The sequence below is a fragment of the Ursus americanus genome, chromosome 9 (assembly GCF_024610735.1).
Source record: "Ursus americanus isolate L20-20 chromosome 9, mUrsAme1.1.p, whole genome shotgun sequence".
Lineage (NCBI taxonomy): Eukaryota > Metazoa > Chordata > Mammalia > Carnivora > Ursidae > Ursus > Ursus americanus.
Genome location: NC_142135.1, coordinates 10,540,642 through 10,567,732, shown reverse-complemented (window position 1 = coordinate 10,567,732; position 27,091 = coordinate 10,540,642). Strand labels below are relative to the sequence as shown.

The following is a 27,091-nucleotide window of genomic DNA, read 5'->3' as shown; positions in this document are numbered from 1 at the left end:
GTTTACTCCTTTTCGTTGCTGCATAGTAGTCCACAGTATTTGTTTTCCCATTTTTAAGACTCAGTCCAAGAATCACTTTCTCTGGAAAGTCTTCTCTGATGCAGGGGTTATGTGCCGAGTCTGCCTTCCCACAGCATCCCAGACTCACCCTCATCATACACACAACACATTGTACATTGATCACTTATTGATGTGTCCCTGGCTAGACTTAATTCTAGGAAGGATGAAGTGCGTTTCTGTTATTCCCACACATAGCACGGTCACAACACCAAGCAGGTACTCAGAAGCAAGTATGAATGGCTCTCGTTGGAAGGAGGCAGCCTTAAATTCAGACACTTGGATGCTCTGAAAAAGGAGCTCCCACTTGATGTGGTTGCATGGGCTTCTGTGAAGAGCCCTGTGAAGTTGGCACTGATAGACACACTGTACAAAGAAGGAAATCAAGGCATGCCTGTTTGAACCCAAAGCCCACTCTAAAGGACAGTGTGACAAAGATATTCTTCCGCAACTTGAATGGCTTAGGACTAGGAACATGAGTTCTGATAGCAAACAGCTATCTCCTGTAGCCTGTTCTTTCAAGCCAGCTGAAAAATAAAGGTAGTGTCCTGTTGGCTAAAAACAAAGGCGTTAGGTTAGGTCAAACAAAATGGCGGTCCAGTGGATCACCAGCTCTTAAGAACAGGCTAATTGGTTTCAGGCGGCTGGAGTTGGCTGGGAAGCTGCAGGCAGCCATCACTGCCTGAACCAAACTGAGGCTGCAGCTGGATGACACCTGGCCACACGCAGGGGGAAAAGATGGGGTGGGGGGGCAGAAAACAGATAAAAAGGGCTTTGGCTTACCTGTCACTCAACCGGCTATCTCTCGATTGGGAAAATTAATCTGACAAACCTCCCATCCGAGATCTGTAAATAACTAACATTGGTCCCCAGAAGGTGCAGGGCTCGGGGGTCCACGCCAGAGACGAGGAAGCAGGACAAGAGATATTGGCGATGAAGCCTGAGTCCTCCTCTCCCTAATTCCACATGCAGTCCCTCACTCCCACAGAAGACTAGAAGGGAATTAAATTCAACTCACATGGGCCAGTCGATCAAATCTGGCAAAGAGCTCGTTGAGCATCCGGACCAGCTCCTGGGCGGACAAGGTTGTGGAGAGGTTGGTAAATCCTTTAACATCTGCAAAAAGAATACTAGACAACAGGGGAGGGACAGGGTGGGGAGAAAGCATATTAATATTTTACTCCATCCTAGAAGACGTCAACACCATCCAAATAACTCAGCCGTGATCTGAGATTCTAGCTCTCCCTGTCAGGAGAGTCAGGAGGCACGTGTCAGTATTTAACAAATATCTCGGCAGACAGAGTCCACCCAGGGGTTCGGGAAGGACAAGGGGGCAACGGAAAGCCCTTCCTCCTGTGCAGGACTGTGGAGTGGGGGCAATGCAAATAACCCCAAAGGGAATTTGTCACTATGAACAGATCAATTTGTTGTGGAAATCGAAATGAAGCCTTATGAATTACCTCTCTATTTTCACAAGGAACAACAATGCAGATGCCATGAACACAGCGTGAAACGAACACAGGAGGGACAAAGAATAAAAAAAAAAATCTCATTATCCGCAGCAAATGACATACTTAAGCTTGTAGGCAAATAGAGGGGGGCATTTTTCAAAAAATTAGGGGAATAGAAAGCCGAGCTGGGAGACCTCAGGCAGAATAGTTCATTGCCCAAAACTCTCATACCGACTAAGGATTTAAGTGAGGTCAGGTCTTGGCTCTGCGTATGTTTGGCATAAGGGACGAGGAAAGTAAGGGAAGGGGGTAGTCCTTGAAAGCCTTCTGAAAGCAAGGTACTGAATGAGCACTGTCTTACTTCATGCGCCCAGTTACTCTGCGGGGCTGCCACTCCACCGCAAAGATGAGCAAACTGGGGCTCGGAGAGGCAAGGAGACTCGCCTAACTGTCCCCTCGTAGCACGTGGCAGAGTTGGGGCTGTCCACCTGCACTGTAGGACGCTGTCCCATCCCTCCTCACCACACCAGCTCAGGGACCCAGGCGGCAGCAGAGGCCCCTCTGTGTGGAGCAAAAGAAAGCCTCGTGCCCTGTTGCTGGGAATGCCAACTGGTGCAGCCACCGTGGAAAACAGTATGGAGTCCTCAAAATTTACATGATCCAGTAATTCTACTACTGAGTATTCATCCAAAGAATATGAAAACGTCCATTTGAAAAAAATATATAGACCCTTATGTTTATTGCAGTATTATTTACAATAGCCAAATTATGGAAGCAGCCCAAGTGTCCATCAATCGATGACTGGATAAAGAAGATGTGGTCTGTATATGCAATAAAACATTATTCAGCCTTTAAAAAGAGTGAAATCTTGCCATTAGGAGTGACATGGATGGAACTAGAAAGTATAATGCTAAGTGAAATAAGTCAGTCGGAGAAAGACCAGTATCATACGATCTCACTCACATGCGGAATTTAAGAAACAAAGCAACAAAAAAATGAGCGAAGGGGAAAAAGGGAGAGACACACCAAGAAACAGACTCTTCATTGTAGAGAACAAACTGACAGTCACCCGAGGGGAGGTGGGTGGGGGATGGGTGAAATAGGTGAAGGGGATTAAGAGTGCGTTTCTTGTTTTTTTTGTTTTGTTTTGTTTTGTTTTAAGATTTTATTTATCCATTTGACAGAGAGAGAGAGACAGCCAGTGAGAGAGGGTACACAAACAGGGGGAGTGGGAGAGGAAGAAGCAGGCTCCCAGCAGAGGAGCCTGATGTGGGGCTCGATCCCAGAACGCCAGGATCACGCCCTGAGCCGAAGGCAGACGCTTAACGACTGAGCCACCCAGGCGCCCCAAGAGTGCATTTGTTCTGATGAGCCCTGAATCATGTATGGAATTGTTGAATCACTATATTGTACACCCGAAACTAATACGACACTGTGTGTTAACTATATTGGAATTAAACTTGAAAAAAGAAAAAGACCATAAAAAAGAGCAGAGGCACTTTTCATGTTGTATCATTTTTGAAGCTAGGATACCATCTTAACAGGGTGTCAAACGTTTCATTTTTATTTTCCTTACTGTTGTATAAAATAATGGTGAGTCTTACAATCAGTGTAACTTAGTTTTAATGCAATAGGTTAATTAGCCAGAAGACACTGTGGAATGTGTGGTGACTTACTCTTGTTACCCTCAGTATTCAGGGTTCTTAAACTTGTCTCCATTACAAACACTTTTAAGAATCTGATAGAGGGGGCTGCCTGGGTGGCTCAGTCATTAAGCGTCTGCCTTCGGCTCAGGTCATGATCCTGGGGTCCTGGGACCAAGCCCCTCATCAGGTTCCCTGCTCCGCTGGGAGCCTGCTTCTTCCTCTCCCACTCCCCCTGCTTGTGTTCCCTCTCTCGCTGGCTGTCTCTCTCTGTCAAATAAATAAATAAAATCTTCAAAAAAAATAAAAAATAAAATAAATTAATTAAAAAAAAGAATCTGATAGAGGTTGTGAATTCTCTCTCCTAAAAATGCACAAGTATTCACAGTTTTGCATTTCAAGGAATCTGCATCTTCCCTGAAGCCGTCCATAGACTCATTTAGAATCCTCAGGCCCCAGTTGTTGTTTTTTTAAACCTATTGTTTGAATTAATTATTTAATGCCTTCATTATTTTAGCAAATATTTGTGCATCTACCATATGTCTAGCTACACATTGTGCTAGGAAGTTGGATTAAATAATAAAAAAGATGCAGTGTGTGTCCTCAAGATGCTTGCGGTGTAGGAACTCAGGACGGCCAGACAAGGAGAAAGACAGGAACAACTCAGGAGATGAATACAGTGGCCCCTCCTTATCCGGGGACTATAAGGTCTGCGGGGGGGGGGTGGGATCCATTCGAAGACCCCCAGGGATGCCTGAAGCTGCAGATAGTACTGAACGCTATAGAGACTAGTCTTTCCCCCTATGCGTGCACCCCTATGATAGAGTTTAATTTCTAAATTAGGCACAGCAAGAGATTAACAACAACAGTAATACAACAGAACAGTTGTAGCAATACACTGTACCAAAAGTTATGTGAATGTGGTCTCTCTCTCAAAACATCTGTACCCACTGTTGTTGTGATGAGAGATGACAAAATGCCTCCGTAACGAGATGAAGCGAGGGGGGAGTGACGGAATGATGCACGCACCACGCTCCAGTGTGAGGCTACTGTTTACCTTCCAAAGCTAAGTCAGAGGAGGGTCTTCTGCTTCTGGACTGCAGCTAACCGTGGGAAACCGAAACCGCGGATAACGGGGTGGGGGCGACTGCTGTACTTTGACAGAAAGACACGTGGGGGGATGACCATTTACAGGGGATCAGGAGTTTCCCGACGCAGCAAAGTGTCAGCTGAGTTTTGAAGGACCCCTGTGACTAGACAGAAGGTAAAGCGAGTAAGTTGGGCCGTCTGAGCAGTGCATTTGGCACCTGTTAGGGTCTGGAGGAAGTGGGACAAAGGTACAGCAGCTCTACAAGAATTCAAGGGCAGCTGGTCAGAGGGTAGCACGTCAGAGGGTAGCACCGAGCAACAGGGTGGGGAAAAGTAGAGGGAAGAGAGAGAGAGTGTGCGTGAGTTAGAGATGTGCGGCAGGGCATTGTTGAAAATGGGGTGGTAAGCCAGGTGCAAGAACACAGACATTGTGAGAGTGATGGAAAGCTAGTGAAGGGGTTTAAGCATGGGTGTGATGACTTTAAGCTTTGAATATACACAGTTTCCCCTGGGTAAGTCACTACACGGTCACTGTCCTGTATGGCGTTCCGAGGGCACAGCATTTGCCAAGTGCATAGGACCAAGTGCATAGGATTGGAGTCTAGACAGATCAGAGTTCAGAGCCCAGCTCACCACTTATAAGTACCAGAACTTCGGGTAACTTCCTACACTTCCCTAAGCCTACAGCAAGCTGGAGATAATGATAGCACTTGCCTCGTTGGTGGGTAGCAAGAGCTCGCTCAGTGCCTGGCATAGGAGGTGCTCCGTAAGTGTGTTAGACCTTTTTATGATTTTACAAAAATGTTCCAGAATTGAATGATTGCATTAAGAGATAATGAAGGAAGAGAGGTTAGAGAAGTTAACGGAGGAGAAAGTATGAGCAGTAATTCGATCATTTGTTACCTGCAGCTGAAAGCATTCCTAAATGTTGACACAAACGGGAATAAGAGGAGCAGGAATATTCACAGAGTATCTACTGGGGACTGTCCTACATGCCACATGTATTAACCCGTTGGCTCCTCGTAACAATCCATGAGATAAGACCTACTGTGACCATCTCCATTTTATAGATAAGGACACTGAGACCTGAGTAACTTGCCCATGGACATGAAAAGCTAGGATCTGAACCAGGTAGCCCAGCTCTGGAATCTATACTCATTATCACTCTGGTATGCACCTCTGAAGTAAGGATGGTCATTGCCCAGGCAGGTGGAAGTGGAAGGGCCCATAGATCATCTAGGCCAACCCACTCAATAGATCCATTCACACAAAACTATTAATATCTATCTGTCTATTCCAAGAATGGTTCATTCATTCATTCAGCAACAAGAATGGAATGCCTACTTGTGCCAGGCGGTGGAATGATGGTGGTGAGCAGAAAGAACCATCACAGCCCTGATGGGGCTGTTGAAAGGAGCCTATTGAAAGAAGAGATGGATTTGCAGAGATCAAAGGCCAAAAAGACGTGCTCAGTGATCTAATATCATCAAATTTCTTGTGGTCTTCCGAACACACTACCTCATGCACCAGTGAATGAACATAACGCACACGCTCTCTGGCATAGCTCTCTTTCCTGTTGCTACTATTAAACTCCTACTTGTCCTTTAAGCACCCACTCCTAGGTAGAAACCCTGCTTTTATAGAGAATTCCCCAAGCACAACCAGTCATTCCTACTCCGGCCTCCTACCCAGCCTGCGGGCCCCTCTGCCATGGCACCTAACACTTGACAACACAATCACTGAAGACTAAATGTGCTCCATCTACTAACTAAAAGACAGGAGGAAAGTCACTTCTGTATCCCAACTGCCTAGCACACGTTGGCCCCATGACATGCTTCCTGAACTCGATCAACAGAAGTCTTCAGAATGAAGTCTGCTTTTTTTCTCAGGTGTGGTCATGGCCACCACTGGCATCTCTTGGGATCTGGTTAGAAATGCAGAGCCTCAAGCCCTACCCCAGACCCACTGGATCAGAATCTGCTTTAAAAGGAGCCCCTAGTGATTTGCACGCACCTTCAAGATGGAGGAGCACCTGGGTAAGTCACAGTCACACAATGACAGTTTGTTGACTTTGAGTCGAGAACAGAAAGCAGGGTCCTCGTCCTCTCTGCTCGTGTTACTCATTGCTCATTCTACTACCCCCAAGTGGTGCGCGCCAGCTCAGGTCTCCTGATTCTAGGTATGAACTTGGAACCTTCCATGATAATCACCTTGGAGTATATTCATTTTAGAATGTACTGAAGGGGCCATGTTAATTTTCAAATCTAATTTGCTTATATAAGTTGTTTATTTGGCTAAAAATAAGTGTTGTTACCTAATAGTCACTCTGCAAATAGAGAGACTTCAAGAAAGCTTTCACACAATTCCTAACCAGGAACATGGGCCCTGGGCAGACTCTTCTAACTGTGCGTCCTTCGGAAGTTTACTTAACCTCTCTGAGCTTCCATTTTCTTGATAATAAAGAAGAGATCACTGGAGCAACGCTGAGCCATTTTCTACAAGTAGGTAACTTTTAAATCACAACATAGTCCTCTATAAGTGGAGGGTACGTAACTCCTTGGGGAAATTTTTGGGAATCTGAGAATGTTTAATAGAGTGCCATTCTTCATAATGCCATTTCTGTCTCACAAACCAACAGGTTCTCTGGGCCCATTCAGTTGCATTTTACTCTGGTCTACATGGCCAGTGTGATGGTCGCTGGAAAGAACAGCCAGCCCAGAAAACGGGTAGACTGAGTAAGCCTCTAAAATTAAGGCTTACCGATCCCTGACGAAAGTTCACTGAACTGTCTACCCTAACACTGAGAGAGGGAAAGACAAATCTGCCTCCTGAGTAGACCCAAGCAATGTGCACCGCAAATGTGCCGATGTATGTGGCGTGAGGCTGGGCGAGAGGAAGGGAAAGGGAGCTTTGGGAGGGAAGCTAACCATCCCCCAAATCCATGTTCCCCTGTCACTAGGAAAGGCTGCTGTGCTGGGGACTCTGTTTTCCTCTCGTGTCTGGGTAGGGCCATGCAATCATGGGTCTCATCAATGGAATCTGAACAGAAGTGATACATGTCATCTCTGGGCCAAGGTGGTGAAGAAGCAGGTGTGCCTATTCTACCCTTTTTTTCTCTAAGAGCTGAATGTCAAAAATTCTGAGGCTCAGGGGAGGGCACGGATATAAAACTCAGAGGCCTTTGTCCCCAAGTCACCCGCCGACCAGGAGCATCAACAGTGGGCAGTTGTGTGAAAAAATGTTATTGAATTTAAATCAATGCAATTGGGAAGTGATTTGTTAGGGCAGACAGTATTACCCTGAATAATGTAAGCATCTTAAATATATGGGAAAAAATAGGAGAAATAAATAGAATGGGGCTGGGGGGAATAGAAGCCCAAAAGGCTTCCAGTGAAACATTAAGCGGCCAGGTCGGTCTCCAGAGAGAATCCAGGGAAGTCTCAATGCACAGAGCTGAAATCAACATGAGAATCCAAACTGTCTGTCCATTGCAAACAGTGCAGTGTTTGGATTAGGAAAATGAGGCCCCAAAAGATGAAATTGATGCAGCCAAAGTCTAGCAGGAGATGTGGCTCAGAGAGTGTGTTCTGGAATGAGAAGCTTAATCCACCGGCTCCCAGTCCCCTGGGCACAGGAAGGGCCCCACACACGGCTTACCAAACCCTGTACCGACACATGTATGTCTATGTACGCAACAGGAGGCCAAGGATCGTAGGAAATACAATCAAGAGTCAGACATTTACAGCAGACTGTCTTTAGGGAAGGGTCACAAAACGACAAACAACAATGTAAGCAAAAGAGAAGAAAGAATGAATTAGGAGGGTTGCCCTGAAGAGACAGACACAGGATTGGAAAAAAAATTTTTAAATGTTCCTTGCACTGCAGTGGGTGTGCTCTGGCTGCTGGGGAACAGGGCAGAGCCGCCGGTCTGGCTTTGTTTTCAGACATAGGCTAAGGACCATCCTCCTCTGCTTTTCTCATCTCTGGTCTTATTTTAGCAACTTGCAGCAAGCCCAACTCTAACTCAGTGCGGCGTGCACTTCTATAAGAGGGTCCATCTCCAGCTTAAGAGCTCCGTTTAAGGGTTTAAAATAAATGGGTGAGGTGGGGAGGGCAGAAGTCACTTTAGTTGTTCTCGACTAAGGGAAGCACTGAAAACCGATCAGTGCAGAAAGAATGCCAAACATGTCATTTATTGAACTGAAGGCTCCTAAGTATGTTGGTGTGGGTGTGCGGGCTTGTTTATTTTTTTCTTTATTAAGGGTAATTACTCTACCCCCACCATCACTTTCTCCAAGAACTTCATAATATTCTTTTCATATATATATATATATAAAATATATAGTATATATATGTAGTATAATAATGATAATCATCAATATCAGATAATAATAATCATATATACATAATATATGTTATATATATAATATATATGTTATATATATTATGTAGAGATGCAGATATAGACAGACAGATCTCACCGTTCAGCCTTCACTCGTACTAATCCCCTGGTTTAGGATTCCTTTTCTTTGACATTGTTCGCTAAGCTGACTCAATTTCCAATAAGGCAAATAAGAATCACCTCTTTTAGGAAGGTTTCTCTTATCGCCCCCACCCCCCCCCCCCGCTCTAGGTCTTCCTCTTTTTATGATCAACTTGCACCCTTTGCTTACTTTAAAAATAGAATCCCACACTGTATAATAATTATAGATACTTCCCTGAGCCTGTTGTCTATAACTGGTATTGATGGGTTCTCATTATCGATGGGACCAATTCGTGGATCTGGGGAGTATCTATTATGGGAGTGGCTATTTGGCAAAAGGCTGCTTTGCAAACCCAGGCATCTAAGCCAGTGTAGCTCTATTCTCGGACAAAACTCTGATAATGACCTCCATGGACATGGCCGCTGGGTTAGAACCATGCTTTCTGCTGGACTTCCTTTCAAAAGAGTGTCCCAGCATGCCAGGTGAATGCCCAGAGATGCAGGTAAGAAGGAAAAGTTGTTCTTTTCTCTGACCAAAGTCAGGAAGAAAGGAACCAAGAGGGCACATGGGTCAGTTTTAGAGCTGTTTAACATATAAACTTTTCCCCTACGTTTGGGAATTTTCGCCCTATGATATTTAGTGGGAGGGAGATATAATTCTACTGTACAAGCTGAAAATGTCAGATACCTGCTTTCCAGGCACTTCTGGTGAGTGACTGGGCTAAGCCAATCAGACACATCCACCTCAGGCTTTACCCTGCGATGCAAAGAGGCAGGGGGAGCAGGGAGTGGGGGCAGGGCAGAGGCAGCCACTTGAAAATCCTGGGGGACTGCAGGAGGAACCCAAGAGGTCGCAGCGTCCTCACTGGCCTAGAGCCCGGCTGTCATTCAGGCCCGTCTGCTGAGCCTGCCTCTCCATCCTTCCCTGATTACTCTGTGAGCCACTACTCAGCCTTTCTGCAGACTTCTTTTAAATCAACCAGGGTTAGGTTGTTTTTGCTTCTAATTAGGAAACATGTCTGAATCCATCTACACTATGCCCAATGCTCTACTATATGCTTACCTCTATTCTATGCTTTGTATATATCTTCACTCACATCATCTGCATCGACCCTGCAAGGTGGTTATTAAAATGCCCATTTTACAGAGAAGGGCCCTGAGATTCAGCTATGCAAACTGCCCAAGGTCACACACAAGGAAGAGGCAGAATTGGAATTTTAAAGCTGCTTTGCCCCATCAAGGAGCCCCCACCTCTGACTTTTCAGTACACATCATATTGTCCAGGGCAGTGCTGGGCAGAGAGAGCACTGATGGATGGATGGGTGAAGGATGGATGGGTGGATGGGTGGAAGAGTGGGTGAGCATAAGGGTGGGTAGATGGATGGATGAGTGGGTCGGTGGGTAGTTGGGTGCAAGGGTGGATAGCTGGATGAATGAGTGAGTGGGTAGGTAATTGGGTGGATGGGTTGGTGGATGGATAGATGAATGGGTGGGTAGTTGTGTGGATGGGTGGATGAGGGGGTGGGTGGGTAGTTGGGTGGATGGGTGGATGGGGAGTGGGTGGGTAGTTGGGTGGATGGGTGGATGGGGGGTGGGTGGGTAGTTGGGTGGATGGGTGGATGGGGGGTGGGTGGGTAGTTGGGTGGATGGGTGGATGAGGGGGTGGGTGGGTAGTTAGGTAGATGGATGGATGGATGGATGGTTGGCCAAAAATATTTTTACAAAAGAAAAATCAGCTATAACCCTTTTTTATTTTGTTTTAAAGAAAGTTATAAGAGAAATAAGAAGAGCTACACGATCACTCCTGAGCTCTCCAGATCACATCTTGCAATTATTTTTTCAATCATAATGTAAAAGGTTTTTGCTTTTCCACTCAAAATATAAAGGCGGGCAAGCCAATATAAATTGCATTTCTCTGACATTTCTCTTGAGCCTCAATTTGGAAAGGAACTCTGCTGCTGGTTAATGAATTAATCAACCAAATGAAGAAAGGCTTTGACACTGAGGCAGACAGAAGTCATGGCAGTCGGATGGGAGCAGGCAGGCGCACACCCACTCACTCACGGAGCCAGGGGGAGGGTGCAAGGTTCTCACCTGACGTTCTCATAGCGATGGATGTAGATCCGATGGAACTGGTGCTGCAAGTGCTCGTCTTCAACATTGGTCATGTCATTGATCATTTCCAGGACGACAAAGCGGGGGAGCACAGATAGCACGAGACGCTCCTGGAACAAAGCAATGGAGAGGCACAGGCTTGTTAGGTTGACCAGCAAGTCTGAGATGGTGTGTGTGTGTGTGTGTGTGTGTGTGTGTGTGTGTGTGAGCGTCACACAGAAGTCTTGGGGCTCTTGGCTGAGGAACTGCTAACTTCAAGCCATTCTTGAACGTGACCAGTATCTACTGAGTACGTGTTACATGCCAGGCAGCATGTAGGATGTCGGGTAGCTAGCGGTGATCCAAATGGATGGGGGCCCTACTACTGTGGAGCTTACATTCTAACAGGGATACAAGCATTGAATAATACCCACTCAAATGCACCCAGACACATTCACAAAATGTGACAAGTGCCAGGCAAGAACAGGTCACGATCAGAGTATGACCTGATTCAAATCAGGTAAGAAGGACCTTTGGGAGGGACTGATGCTTAAGCTGATAGCGGAGGGGCTGGGATGAGCCAGCCCGGTGTAGTGCCAGAAGGAGAGAGGTCCAGGGAGAGGACACAGAAAGTGCAAATGTCAAAAGGAAAAAGCACCTTATGGCTGGAGGTTGGTGACAGAGGAGCGGGTGACAAGCAATGAGGTCACGGGTGTAGACAGTTCTCACATGCCGGTGGAAGATGTGGGCATTTCATGCCATCTACAGCTGGAAGCCACTGAGTGGTACCCAGCAGAAGAATGACAGAAATGGATTTAATTTTAAAAGCGTACCCTGCCTGTGGTTTGGAGAAGGGAATGTGAGGTGGGGACCCAGGGTAGAGGCAGAGAGACCAGCTGGGGAAGCTGCTCAGTGGTCCAGGTGAGAGGTGATGCTGAGACCAGACCTGGAGGACCAGCCCCCAGCTGAGATGGTAGGAGAAAGAGAGGTTGTGACCCTGGGGATGGCCAGGCTCTGAGTCTGGTGGATGGGGACAGCATGCTACGATTATTGAAACGGGAGACATACAGCAAAACCAGGGTCAAGAGGCACTAATTCTTAATCAAGAAGAGAGGAAATGAGACACACATGGAGCCCAGAAGTAGGGACCTAACAATTGACAGCTAATATACTTCCACGGTGATCAACAGGGTAGATAAAAAACAAAATAACTAGTTAACGGGCAACAAGAACTAAATCCTAAAAAGACCTGTGTTGTGGAAACTAAGCAGGAGTCTGGCTTCTTTGCTGTATAATTGGCTACAGTGTGGAAACTGAGCTTAAGACAGGTGAATCCCAATCATCAAAGTTTCTCTTATCTTCATAGTTACTTATGGTTCTTGAGGATTTTCACCATCTGTTGGCAAAACCCGGAAAACAAGCAGGCACAAATAATTACTGCCATGGAATGGACTGCGTCCAGGAGGGGTCAGATGACTTGCGTGACCTGCACGGTGCCAAAGTGGCAGCACCAGGAGCCAGCCCTTTATCTACCATCTTATTCTCTGACGGGACCCTTGGGGGTGGGCAATTCCTGGGTTTTGAGGCTGACCGGGGTTTGGACCCTGTCCCCATCACTGATAGTCACCTAGTATTAGGTGAGCTTGGTCATTTCTGTGCCTTAGTTTCCTAATTTGGCAAGGAGCAATAAAATCATCTACTTCCCAGGGTTGCTGTGAGCATTGCACGAAATAAAGCTTGCTATAGGCCTGGCCTGAATTCCCTCCCTCCTCTCTGCTCTCCTTAACTCTGCTTCCATGCAAAGGGCTTTATCTGTGAAGGGCCCACAGAGCTTCAGACGATGAGGCTTCTCCTCTCTTGAAAGCTGTCTCATCGCGGGACTGAGAAGCATGGTTCTTGCAAATGACCCTACATCATGTCCGTTTTGGCCTCATTAGTGCTATTTGCCAGCTTCCTAGGTGTCCGTGGCCCTTCTCATGCTTCGCTGCTGGATGGGAGTAAGAGCTAATCACGGCTTTGAGGGGCACTCGGTGCCTGAAAACAGTAGGTGCTCAATAAATGCTTCCTACACGAATGGTGAACACACAGACGGCAGAGACTGTGCCCAGCTCATGCCTGGATCTCCTACCGTGGCCAGCAAAGCCTGTGCACAGCGTGAATTCTTGCTGAATATATTCTTTAAGTGGCCATGCACACTCCATCCTCTAAGTGTAACATCAATGCTTTTATGGGAGATTTTAAAACTAAATTTTGGGCACCTGGGTGGCTCAGTCAGTTAAGTGTCCGCCTTCCGCTCAGGTCATGATTGGGGTCCTGGGATCGAGTCCCAAGTGGGCTCCCTGTTCAGCTGGGACTCTACTTCTCCCTCTCCCTCTGCCCCTCCCTCCTGCTCGTGCTCTCTCTCTCTCAAATAAATACGATCTTAAAAAAGAAAACAACTAAAATTTTAATAGCAAAATTCTCCAGCACCCAGACTCGCCAGCCTCTGTTCAGTGGTGTCCCCGGCAACGGCCACAGCTCCTCCGTTTGTAAAGCACTTTATATAAGACGATGGGAGTTCGCCTGGTCTATTTTAAAAGCCCATTTTCAATACTTTTGTTTTCCTCAGATCTGTGCCATGCTTGAGAAACATCACGCAAGCCCCCGAAGACACAATCCGGCAGAAAATGAGCAAGTCGGCTCCTTAATACAATCCCAACTCCTGCTGGGGCACCACAGCAGACTTCCTGGCTTCGGAGATCAGAAGTACAAGAGTGTCTCCTGGAACCAGACTGGGGCCAGGGTGGCCTCTGTTCCCACGTGCGGCACATCCTTTCTCCCCTGGCTGTTTTCCATCTGCAGTGATGCGAAGAGCACCACTGGCTCCCGCCCGGACTGCCAATCATCTCACATAACTCGCTCTATCCACGTCATCCGAACACCTTTAAGGGCATCAGCCGCTACAGTGACTCCTGGGGGGACAACCAGGTGAAAAACGGTGAGGGGTTCAGGAGCTTTATCTTATGCAGATGTTTGTCCTCGGGGAGGCAGAGGGAGAGGGAGAAGCAGGCTCCCTTCTGAGCAAGGAGCCTGATGCGGGCCTTGATCCTGGGACCCTGGGATCATGACCTGAGCCGAAGGCAGACGCTTAACTGAGCCACCCAGGCACCCCGACAGTGTCTTATTTTTACTGACCACTCACACGGTAGCACAGCAAATGCTTTGTACCCCCTCTCTGATCAAAACCGCATATTAATCATAAGAGGCAGTAAGTTACAATGTTCATCCCATTTTATGTATGAGGATACTGAGATCCAAAGAGTTTAGGTGACATTCGGCAGCCCAAGGTCATGCACTTGGGAAGTGCATGAAGAAGACGCAAGCCTATGGTCCCCCCCTGCCCACTGGAACTTGGATCATAATTCATCCATTTATTCACTCGGTTACCATGTCAAGGAGAAGGTGCCATGTGACAGGTGCAGTGCAGGGCGTGGAGAATCAGCAGAAAACCAAAACAGGCCTGGCACTCGCCTCTGGAGAGCCAGTGTTCTTTCTAGAGCTAATAAATGGATCCTGGAAGGGATGAAGGGGAGCTGAACGGCCAGTGAAGGACTCCGCATGGTGACTGAAGCGGGGAGCTGAAGGGCAGGAGGAGCGGTCCTATAGAAAGCTAGAGAAGGTGTCGCAGGCACAGGGGGACACAGCAAGTACTGAGGCTATAAGATACAGTCTCTTTTGAAATTCACTCATTCATTCACTCTACACACGTTTACTGAGATTCTTCTGTAGACAAGTGTGTTAGCTGCTGTGAATATAGGAATGAACGAGCACACGTGATTCTGAATTCCATGGGGGGCTTACAGGCTCCGTCTCAGAGACGACAGGCTCAAGAAGTGATAGTCGTGAATCAGAGAGGTCCTGCGAAGGTGGATGGCAGGAGCCTGACAAGCACTGTGACAGTAAGTCCGGGGCAGGCCCTCGCTAGCAGCGTGGACAGAGAACCCAGTGACTTGGGGCAGACTGCTCTATGAGCCACAAATAAGGTCCTGGGAGCCTTGCGAGAGCTACACAGGTAAAGGAGAGGCTGGGCTTCTACTCAGTTTGGCGTCAAGACTCAGACCCAGGCACAGACAAAGTGACAAGAACTCACATCTGCAGAGCCTAAGTATTCGGTGGTTTGTCTCAGGAAGAAGGCATATGCTCATCACTGGCCCAGGGACTCGCCATCGAGTGTTCTAGACCAGGCAAACAGATAAATGAGATAAAGGAGCTTGAAATATAAAAAAAATACTAAAAATAAAAATAAATAAACTGGGCAGTTATTCAGATGAGCCACGCATTCCTCTGATGATCCTGGACCTCCCCCTGCGATGCCTTCTCTAACTGCTCAGCTGAAGTGACACCACCTCCTTGAAGTCCTCCCCCACTGAATCCTATGCCATGTTACCTGCCTGTTTCTGCCCTGATTGCAACCTCCACCAACCCCTAACCAGTTCCTACACCACTTGAATGCAGTAACAGTTCCCCTGGCTGACCTCCACTTACCAACGCTCTGGATTACCTGACTCAGTGGGTCCATGTTTTCCAGTCCCTCCCTCACACCTGTCAGCTGGACGCTTACGGGGCTGAAGGTGCCCAGCTCATAAGGAGCTCTCTAAATGCCCACAGCTTCTATTCCCTATTAGCTCCATGCTGGCCAGGAGCCCCTGGGTTTTTTCCCAAACGCAATTATGTCGGTTTATCTGTGAGTGCGCTCACTCTATTTAATTAGATATTAAATTAAAATTTTTAAACAAGGAGGAATGAGTGTTGTTGTTTGTATGAAAATGGAATTGAATGCTTTGGAAAGACTCGGTAATGCTGACTAACGAAAACATGGGCTCCGAATTAGGACGTGGGCAAGGTGGCCATGAATTTTGGTGGGAAAAGTGATAAAAATTCAAAAGTCACTCTGATAGTGTTGCAAGTAGTTTTAAATTCTTGCTCCATTTTAAGGAACTGGATAGAAGTCTTGGCTGACGCATGATTAGCTATGGTCTCAATAAGAAACAACAGATCAAAGCTAAAAATAAATGCCTCAGCCTCATGTTAAAACGCCAGATAATGAATTTATTATTTTATGCGTAAATCATAAATAAAATGTTCGAGTATAATTTTTCAATAGTTCCCCATTTTAAGCTACTTTTCCAATGAATCAAGTAACTGTGCATCCTGATTACTTTCGCTGAAGGGGCTTCACATTTTCCAATTCTTGTTTGGATGTCTGTCACCTTCCCTAGACCGCGAAGCCTTTGAGAGCCAACGTGATGTCCTGTCCACCTCCAGAACCCAACACCGGCTTAGTAAGAAAGGGGCGGCCATATTTATCTGGATTCCTCTGGTGACAGATCGATACCCAACTCAACATAGCTTCAGAAAACTGAGGCTTTATCGTCATTGTACTGCGGTATCTCGTGGAAGCTAAGGGCAAAATTGAAGCTGGGTCTCGGAAACAAAAGGACCTTGCCCTTGAACCTGGATTTCTACTTCTCCTGCGCAAGATGGGTCTCTCACTTCTCCTTTACTGAGAGCTCTTATTCCTTCTATCTTTGTATGCCTTGTATCTTTGGCCATTTTGAGAAGATTCTCGTTCCGTTCAAGACTCACCATGTGTGCGTAAGGAGTTGGCTTGGGTCACACATCCACTCCTGCCTAAGGCTCATGGTCAGGTACAGGGGCACAATAAAGGGCGTGGTCATCACCGAAGTGACCATTAAAAGAGGGGCGGGTTGGGTGCAGAGGGGAGAGAGTAAGTCCCAACCAACTGGGGACATGGCAGAAAACAAAGATGCACAAAACAGTAGCCAGTGCACTTTTGCAGAAGGAACAGAGGAGTAAAAGATAAATAGCTGTCCCTGAAAAGGGTTCGGCTTTACCCACAGGGGTGGAGAGCAGCGGACCTGGAGGGACACGCAGTGCACGGAAGCAGCAATGTTGGCTGGCAGTCACAGGTACTGCCTTGGAGGCAGGCTTTGCTTTGAACCCTAACTCGGCCCATCCCGGGCTCTGTGACTTGGGCCACATCATTTGGCTTCTCTGTACCACAGCTTCTGCATCTGTAAACCAGAGCTGATCATAACAGCACCTATTTGACTGGGCTGGAGGATGAAGTGAGTTAGTATTGGTAAAAGAATTAGATGGCGTCTAGCATACTGTAACCGCAGCCCAAATATTGATGAAATTCACTGGCAAGCATGCTCCATTTTAAGCATTGTTTTAGAACTCGAATTGTACATGGGTGCAAATGCCTTAAGCTTTTAAAGCAGAACGTAACACAGGGAGTATGGGGAGGATGAATAGACAATATAAAAAGGCCATCGAACTACACAGTGAAAAGCTTCGGTCACACTTATAAAAATGAAAATTCTTCCTTTTGTATTAATAAATCTGGACTCTGGCATTTGAGTTTGTATCTGAAAGGGAATTTATGAAACTGGCACCCAGAACTGTTACTGTTTCCAAAAGCTCCGCGTGAGCCCAGCCGTGCGAAAGCTGTTGTTGGACTGGCTCCGTATGTGCACTTCAGGCCGGGTCAGTGAGGGGGCTGACAGTCTGGATAACGTCCGTGTCTACTTCATGGGGCTCCAAGACCACCGGAAACTTTGGTTCTGTCCGGAAAAGCAAAGACCAAAAGTTTTGGAGTCAGGCAAGCTTGAATGAAGTCCTGGCTGAGCTCAACAACTGGGCTCGACCTTGTGACCGCGATGACCTATATGACTCCTCTGTGGCTCAGCTTCTTCATCAACAAAATGGGAACAATACTGACTACCTCCCAGGATTGTGGTTTACACTCAAGCCCCTTTTACAGATGCTTGCATACAGTAGGTGCCTATTCAATAGCAGTCATCATCAGAGATGCTTTCATTCATTCCAGTGGCCGGTTCACAGATCATAGCCTGCATTACTCTATAGTCTATAGTCCACGATATGGAACAGAACTTGAAGGAGGAGTAACAAAATTCAGGTTTCAGGGACTTTTTTCTTCTTTTTTCTCTTTCAAGGAGTTAAGATTTTCCCAGGTGCCTTCATTTGCTAGTTTCCAGACAAAGCTCTTTCTTCATTCTTTGATTTGCTTCAGCATTGCTGAATGCCTGCTCTATACCCGGAGACCCCAGCAGAGATGGCCAACCAAGGCCCCGCCTTCACAGACCACGGCTCCGATCCTATAACTTCGCTGTGTGTCCCTAGGCAAGTAACTTAACCTCTCCAAGCCTAGTCTCCTCATGTGCAAAATGCTAACAGTAGCTCCCTTCTGGGCTTATCCTCAGGACCCAGTGAGATGCGTGTGATCCACACACTTGGCGGCAGCGTGCACCCTGGGGGTGGGGGGAAGAAGTGGGGAGTGGTCCGTGCCAGGTGCAGGCCATAAGGGGGTCCCTGGTCTGTAGAGAATTAAAAACAATAGTAAGAGGGCTAAAAGTTGCTTCGCTTTTTATTGTTATCACCATCCCCTGACTGTTTGAAACAATGTCAGTGACAAAATACTCCCCTCCGCTCCCCGGATAATGTTAGTCGAATACAAAGGAGGACACTTTTTTGCTCTGGTTATAAAACGATAAACCAAAGGCAATACGACACTCGGGCACGATGCTGAGTTCTCCTGAAAGGAATGTAGTCGGATGGGAGGGGTGAAGAGCACGTTTGCTGTATGCAGAAGACATTAGGCGCCCAGTCTGCCGCCAGCGGCCCCTCTTGAAAAATCTTTCTTTTAAGCCTTTCTTATGGCTTGAGGATTTCAGTCCTTTCAGAGAGTGCTGAAAGGTTCTGTCACATAAGGTTGCCACTTTTCTCCGACACAGAAAACACTAAGTACTGCACCATTTTCCATAAAGAGACATTGATATATAGGTGCGAAATCACAATCAGAAGACCCGAATTTGCACCTCTTTCTGGCATGTGCTTACTCACTGGTCTTGGGCCAGCGCCTTCATCTCTCCGAGCCGGAGTTTTCTGAGGCGTAAAGGCCATCACTGAACTTTGCTCTGCCTGCTTCTTTATTGAGGGTGAGACATTCCAGCTGGCTATTACGGTGTCTTAAAAAAATAGGGGTTTGCCGGTTAGAGTTAGGGAAGACCATTCAGGCAAAGAGCAAAGACACAGGAGTGGACAGCAGACGGCATGTTCGTGGGTGAGTTCTCCACAGTGGGAGGTTCTCCATGAAGGACTGGTCAGAAGTGAGACTTGAGAATTTCCCTGGAAACAGTTTGGAATGGCCCTTGTACCCTATGACAAGGAATGTGGTCCTCAGCTAATAGGGAAGTAGGGAGCCAGTGATTTTTTAAGTGGGGGCAGAGGAGGGAGGTGACATCATTATTTGCATGACTCTAGAGAATAGATTGCAAGCCTAGAGGATGGACAGAAAAGAGGTGACATAGTTATTGTTTGTCTCCAGCAAGGAGAGCAGATCTGAAAGTGGGCCAGTGCAGCGGGCAAAGAGAAGGGTTAGACTGGAGAGACAAAGGGAAGGTATTGTTACTGTATACGGGCTGGAAGTTTTTCCAGAAAGTTTTAGAAATTCCACAAGGGATGAAACAGTACAAAATCGAGAAAAAATGGTGTACATATATATACATATACATGCAAAGATATAAATATATATAAATTATACATTAAATTATAAATATGCAATATGTAAATATATACAGACAGGTACAGATCAATTGATCAATCAATTGATAGACAGATAGATACCCTGCTCATATAGTAGCCTAAGAACCCAGAGCGTTCTGTCTTCTCTATTTCGCTGCGGTCATTTCAGTGATGCCCAGCAATGCTGATGGACCCACTGAACGACACAGAGTACCTGGAGTTACACGGTCTCTGTACGCGGCAGTGGAAACAACACGCAATGCTAGCAGGGACGGCTGACCTGCTGCTGGGGCTCAAGGAAGAGTGCAGACAAGTTCCCTAGCGCAAACTCACTCCAAACCTCAACTTCCCTGAGCAGCACCATGGCTGCCTCTTACATAAAATACACAAAACCTTTGTTTTTTTCTTTGCTTGTATTTCAAAACTCCTGTCGTGGGACTTGGCAAGGGAGAGCGTGGAAAGGAAAGAGCCATGCGTCTTTCTCTAACCTGAGACAGACCAGGCTTGGAGCTCTCTGCCTCTTCCTTCAGCATCCGCCGATCCCCCCAACAAACACTCCGCGTACTGACTGGCTCCCGCTGCTCTGCAGAAGAACTGGCATCTAGGGGATGGAGAACCCGGATTTTAGAGGCGGCAGGACCTCAGTACTGCTCGTCCCTCGTTTACTATTTGTGTGATCACACAGCCACATCTCTTGATTTTGGGCTGATAACACCCACTGTGGGGGGTGTTGAATGAATTGAGATAATCTATATAATACCTAATACATAGAGGGGGCTCCATGAAAGCCACCTCAGTTTTCCTTCCAGAGTCACTGAACATGTAAGTCTGAATGCCACCTGGATAGTGTATACTGTGGTATACAGTAGGAACCCAATAAATGCTCACTAAATAGCTCTTGCTTGTTGCTGTGCTAACAGGTGACCATTGTCATGTTAATTATTCCGTGTTAGTAATAAAGTCCTGGTCACGGAGTTAGCTATGTCCTTTACATTCAATACTCCTGTTTAGGTTTTTAGAAGTAAAAATGTTGCTCTCAGTTACAGGGTACCTCTTACAACAGAGTTAAGTGGATAAAATTGAGACTGGCCATGACATTAATGCACATCCTCGGAGAAGCCCGTGTAACCTGTACTAAAGAATTTCCAGCTCTGTCCTTTTCCATTTCTACCTCTCTATGGTCATACATCTGAAAAGGGATTCCTTTTAATATTATTCATCCATTTATTTAAGCAATCATTCATTAATTATTTTTCAAGCTCTTTCTTACTCAAAATGACACAATTTAGTAAAAAAAAGATTGCTACTCTCACCGAACTTCCGACGAGTACATAAAGACATTAGATTAAGGTGGCAAATGAACTGATGGATGGAGGGGTAGGGACAGTGTGAATACCATTAAGGACACCTTGACCCAGTCAGGGAGGTCTTCCCGGAAGAGGTGGTACTTGAGCTGAGTTTTGGTTTTGAGTAGAGGAAATTGTATGAGGGCAGCCATGATGAGGTAACAGAGATGGTGTCTTCATAGCACTTCAGAGAGTTGGATGCGGAGAAGATAAGGGCAGGGTCTTAATGGCACTTGTGTGCTAAGCTAAGAAACAGTAACTTCATCTTAAAAGTTAAGGGGAGCCACTGAGGGGTCTTTCTCTTATTTGAATTGAAGTGTAATTCACATAGAGGAACATGTTCATATCCTAGATGTATAGTCGTATGAATTTTCACAAATTGAACACACTCTTATGAAGAGAGCCCAGCCCCGGAAGCAGAACATGACATCACCCCAGAAGTCCTTTGTGTCCCCAACCAGTCGTTGCTCCTTCAGGAAGTAGGAAACACTATTTAACAAAGCAAATGCCTAAGGTAGACCAGCAGTCATATTGCCAAAATATAATTTTGTCCAACACCACTGTTACCACCACCACCAACTCTTGTTGATCACTACGATGTGTCAGGCTCTGTACAGGACTCATCTCCTTTTGTCCTCAAGATAGCTCATCAGGAAGATACTTCTATTATCCTTGCTTTATAGATGTAGAAACTGAGGCACGCAGAGACTAGAGAACTGTGCCAAAGGCACAGAATGAGTACGTGGCAGCACCTGAAAGCAAACCCAGGTGTCTTGATCCATTAGTAAGGGAGTTCTATCCACCAGGCTCTGCGTTATGGAGCCCGACTTAGGGTTCATGCTTCTCTCAGGTGCAGTGGACCACCTGGGGCTGCCTCTCCTGTCACGAGCTTTTCCATGTCTTTGTATAATCTATTGAGGAATATCATCCGCTCTTCATTCATGCATCTGATGAACCATTATGCAGCAAGCCGGTACTAAGGAAGGAGTGAGCGGCGGGCTTTTTCTCTGCACTTCATTGGGCAAAGCACTTCTCTTCTCTTCTGCCTTCACCATGCGTGCGGTCTAGGTGGCTGGCAGATGAAAATGACTGCCATAAAATATTAACAGCATTACAATAAACATCAGCACAGGGCACCACCTGGCTCTTGCGTGCTCCAAAGAGACGCCAGGATAACAGACGTGAAAGATGAAACGCTTTGAGCTGTTGGAGTCAGAACTCCCAGTGCCATAGATGCGTTTTTCTTGTTTTTGAGCTTCGTATAATGGAATCACGTAGCATGTTCTCCTTCACGTCTGGCTTCTGTCACTCCACATCTAGGAAGAACGGGTCCCTTGTGGGTCTCCTGTTTCTTGACCTTCAGGCAGCCACTGAAGGGAGTCATCCACTACTCCTCCTTGAGACACTTTTTGGTTCTGGTCTGTGCACCTGCTCTTCTGATTTTTTTTTTTTTTGTGGTTGGCATGGTTTTCATTTTATTATTATTATTTTTTCATCTTTTTCACATCTTTGCTGATTGTTTCTCCTCTCTTCACCCCTTTAAATGTTGGGGAACGCCAGAGCTCAGTACTGCAGCTTCTTCCTTTCTTTGTTTACACTGCATTTCTGGATTAACTCTTCTAGGGACACGGCTTTCTACACCGTACATATGTTGACCCACTCTAGACACTGTACATCAACCTTAACCTTTCTGCTGGACTCCAAGCTCTATCATCTTAGTCCCTACTGGACAACTCCACTGGGATGACCAACAGTAATCTACATTCACATGACCCAGATACACAAGCTCTGGCCCAGTTTCCCATCGCTTATCCCAACAGACACCATCTTCTAGCCACACGAACCTTTCTCCTCCTTGGCGAGCCTGTTCCCACCTTATGGCCTCGGCATTAGGTATCCCTCCTGCCTGGAATGTTCTTCCCCCAGTTCCTTCATTGGTTTGTCTTTTCCTACAGGTCTCAGTTCATCTGAGCCCTAGTCTGGAGTAGTTTTCCAGGTTCTTCTTGTCACCTCGTCAGTTTCCATAATCATAGCGTTCATCACGATGAGTAATTTCATAGTGATTCATTTGTTCATTTGCTCACTGCTTATCTCCTCTCATCTCTCCATAAGTCCATGAGAACCAAGATCTTAGTGCTATCCTGAGAACCTGGGGCAATGTCTAGGACATAGTAGGCACTCAGTAAATGCCAGGGGACTTACTTTATGCATGACTCACACTGCATCTTTCGGAGATACTCAGGCTGAGGAATGGTGATGGATCAGAGAAGGCCAAGAGGGAAACAGGTGAGTTTAGAACAAATGAGAAGTACAGTCCATAGTGAGAGACCATCAAGCATCCTTGCCCTCATGACAGTCCTCTCAAGAGTGTCTGGGATCCCCGGGAACAAACATTTGAGAGCAGTTGATCCGCACAGTAATTGTGTATTAACTGGCATATTCAATTACCTAGAACATTCCTTTCTTCAACATTTTGGGAAAACAGTAATTTCAGTGTCTATAGGTCAATATAGGTCTCCTATGGTTTTTCATCATGTGCTTTGCTAAACTTTATGTTCCTTTTGTCAACAGGGCTGGGATCAATTTCACACACACACACACACACACACACACACACACGCACTCACTCTGAAAGATCAAAACTTAAGACTTCGATTCCTTTGGGCTTGTCAGGATGAAACAACTTGCAAGGTTATAACAATGAAAGCAGAAATAATGCAACATTAAAAACAAAACTTAAAAAGTCCAAAGCATCTATTTTTGAATGGCTTCTGGAGCCTGAAAAATGACATTTCTCAAATACATCAATGGAACCAAAACACTTTGATATTCTCTCAGGGATCCATTCATATTTCCAAACCTGTTTGGTAGTCAGAGGTGAACATGTTATGTTCATTTAAAATGAAAAATGTTTTCTCTGGGGGGTATTTGGGAAACCACAGGAATGAGGGTCCATATTTACCAAGCTGATCTCCATGCTACCTGGGAGAAGAGATTTTGCTCTGATGTCAGACAGATGAGGTTTGAGTTCATTTTCTAGTTGAGTGATCTTGCTTGCGTGTCAGTTTCTTTATCTGGAACAGGAATGATAAGCAGCCCTCCATGGTCCTGTGAGGGTCTCATGGACGGGTGGGGGGGCTCAACCAAGGCTGATGGCTATTCTATCTCCTTTCCTTCTCCCACATTCCTTCCCTTCTACACTTTAACCTCCCAAAACGGACCAGAAAAGAAGGTTTATATTAGATAGTATAAACATCTAATACTAGATATTATATCTAATATAAATAATATCAGAACATCCACGTTCAACACGTACGTTTTTGGATAAGCCACAACAGTCTGCGACAAACATTTTCTCACTTCCTATAAGCCCTATAGGTGGGGAGAAAAATGAGGGATAGGGTTTTTGCCCAGTAGTCTGCAGAGCTTCTGCAAAGGCGGTTCATGGACAGCTCAAACTTACTATAGGTGGTAGACTGCGTGTAAATGTGTGCATAATAATTTCCCTTGGGTAGCACCCTCCCACCGTTGATTCTTGGCGTGCTGACGTCACTTGTTTTGATCCATGGGACAACAGTAAATACAGCAGAAGAGGAGATGTGCCATGTGCTTGCTACCAGGGCTTATATTACCTCTTGCAGTGCTTGGAACCCTGAGACCACCATGTGAGTGCACGTGCGTTCCCTGTTGGAGGATGACAGGCCAGGTGGTAAAGAATCCGATGCCCTGGGGCGCCTGGGTGGCGCAGTCCTTAAGCGTCTGCCTTCGGCTCAGGGCAGGATCCCAGAGTTCTGGGATCGAGCCCCACATCAGGCTCCTCCGCTGGGAGCCTGCTTCTTCCTCTCCCACTGTCCCTGCTTGTGTTCCCTCTCTCGCTGGCTGTCTCTCTCTGTGTCAAATAAATAAATAAAATCTTAAAAAAAAAAAAAAAGAATCGGATGCCCTGGTCTCTAGTCAGCCACACTGCCGGGTGTGTGAGGGAGGCTGCCCTAGATCCCCTGAGAACCATCTGTCCCACAAGGTAACTGGAGACACTCACCGGAGCCCAGAAGGACCTCCCAGCCAACCCACAGAACTGGGGGCTAAATCATGGTGATTATTTTAAGCCACTACATGTTGAGGTCATTATAAAGCAAAAGGTAACTAATACTCCAAGTTAACAGAGATGGAAGGAAAAGGAGGCTGATTAGGATAAATGACTAAGAAAGCAGGGGCACCTGGGTAGCGCAGTCGTTAAGTGTCTGCCTTCGGCTCAGGGTTTGATCCCGGCGTTCCGGGATCGAGCCCCACATCGGGCTCCTCCACTGGGAGCCTGCTTCTTCCTCTCCCACTCCCCTGCTGTGTTCCCTCTCTCACTGGCTGTCTCTCTTCACATAAATAAATAAAATCTTAAAAAAAAAAAAAGAAAGAAAGGGACTGACAACTGAGCACGGTTATCACACAGTTTATTTCATTCGATCTTTACAGCTAGCCCAGGCGCAAAGCCTATTTTACAGCCAAGAAAAATAAGAGAGATATTATATATTGTCCAAGGACATACCACAAAGTGGGGATTATTTTCCTGTTTTATAGACGAGTATACTGGCTCAGAAGCAAAAACATTTGCCCAAGAAATCTAACTGTAAGTGGCAGAACCGGACTAAAAAATTTGGTAAGTGCGGCACGAAGCCAGTGTTATTTTGGACCCTCTTGATGATATAGGTACAACACAAGCTTCCAAGGCTGCTCTTCTGTCTGTAAATGAAGCTAGCACCCCGTCCACCAAAGCACCACTCATGTTTCTGCTTCCTTGTCCTTCGATGGGCTGTTCACCTCCCCCACTTCCCACGCTCTTAAGTCAAGACTGGTAGCCGCCACCTTGGAGGAAGAACGGATGCCCTCCTCCCAGGATGCTTCCCCCTGGGGTCCTGGATCCCAAGCCATCAGAATTATGTACAAGCCAAAGGCTCCAGCCAGGGGTACTTGAGAGGCTGCCAGAGTGTGGCGGGCGTGGTGACCTGGCGCTCCGTGCTCTTCCCCACCACGTGCAAAGAGTGCAGCATTTTAAAAACTGGACTTTGTGATGCACTTGCGAGCATCAGATCAAATGTAGCGGATCCTACAAAGCATTGAAAAATGGAATGAAGAAAAACAGAAAACATCAGAATGGTTTCCTGGATATCTTCTCTGCGTATGTGGCTTCATGGGTATTTTCTCGGTTTTATGTATATGCTAGTATATGTATATACTAGCACTTGTGCTAGCAGATCATTGAGTAAAATGAACTTCGTACTGGGAGGTGCAGTCCAAAGAGTGAGAAAGCCCCGAGCATCCCCTTTCTGAATTAAAGGGCCTGGAAAGTTCTTTCCTGCGTTTCCCCCAATCCTGCAGCTCTGGAGAGGATCTGGATTTTACGAATTGGATGTATTCCTGCGACATCTAGAACGTGGAGGTGAGACCGAGGCTATTTTTCAGCTACTTCTGCTTTTTGTCGCCAGCAATCATGGTCACGGAGATACTGGAATTTTCGATAGCATGGCTGCAGTGTCCAGTCACAAGATCTGCGGTGGTCCAGAAGGCGGCCACCGTCCGTGTTTTGCCAGGTTGGACCCAGAAGGCGGCGTGGCTCTGGGCTAACAGCTGTGGCCGTGGTGGCTTCCCGACCTCTGCCCTTCACCGCGACGGGGAAGCTGGGCCACCAGGTCTAGGCGAGGAACAACAATGTCCCAAGGGAGGATGGCTATGGAAAGGCCTCGTGTGTCACGGTGGCAGGGGACAGGGCAGCAGGAAGCCATTTTATAATTTTATCACCGTCCAACATCTTTTCTAAAATTCATCAGGCCAGGAGAAATTACGTATACCCTGCAAGTCCTCCTGACCACATGTTTGCAAACGTCACACCACATATCTCTCTACTGTTCCATTACGTACCCCAAAACCATGCATCTTTAGCTCTGTTTAACTATTCAGTTCAATTTCCTTCAATAAACGGTAATCAGGCCTGATGTGTGCCAGGCTCGGAGTGTGTTCCTGGGAGCTGAGTCAGACTCTGGCCCCAAAGAACACACAGCCCGTGGGGAATCCATGGTGTGGGAACATCCCCATGGCTTGATTCAAGAAGCTCTGTCTTGGAAACAAGAAGCCGCACTTTGGAACCCAAGCCGTGACATGGGGGAGGGGAAGCGGGGACCTGGGATGACTGTTCCTCAGTCAGGCCACAAACATTCAAGTAAGTCTCACCATAGTCAGCGAGGTAACTTGGATTATTCCAAATTAACAGGTAAGGAAACTGAGGCACACCAAGGTACATTTTTGGCCCAAGTTTACACAGCTGCTGAGGCG

At 46.5% G+C, this 27,091-nt stretch overlaps 1 protein-coding gene across 3 annotated transcripts in view; it reads right to left on the bottom strand.

Annotated features, from left to right (window-relative positions):
- The window catches only part of ADCY8 (adenylate cyclase 8), a 223,451-nt gene that overhangs the window by 130,692 nt on the left and 65,668 nt on the right, over window positions 1-27,091 (bottom strand). For all 3 annotated transcript variants that reach the window (XM_045812205.2, XM_087864614.1, XM_087864615.1), the window contains exons 3-4: window positions 10,818-10,948; window positions 1,076-1,187 (exon numbers count right to left, since the gene is read on the bottom strand). In XM_045812205.2, the coding sequence (XP_045668161.2) occupies window positions 1,076-1,187; window positions 10,818-10,948 (243 nt within the window). The remainder of the gene's footprint in view (window positions 1-1,075; window positions 1,188-10,817; window positions 10,949-27,091) is intronic.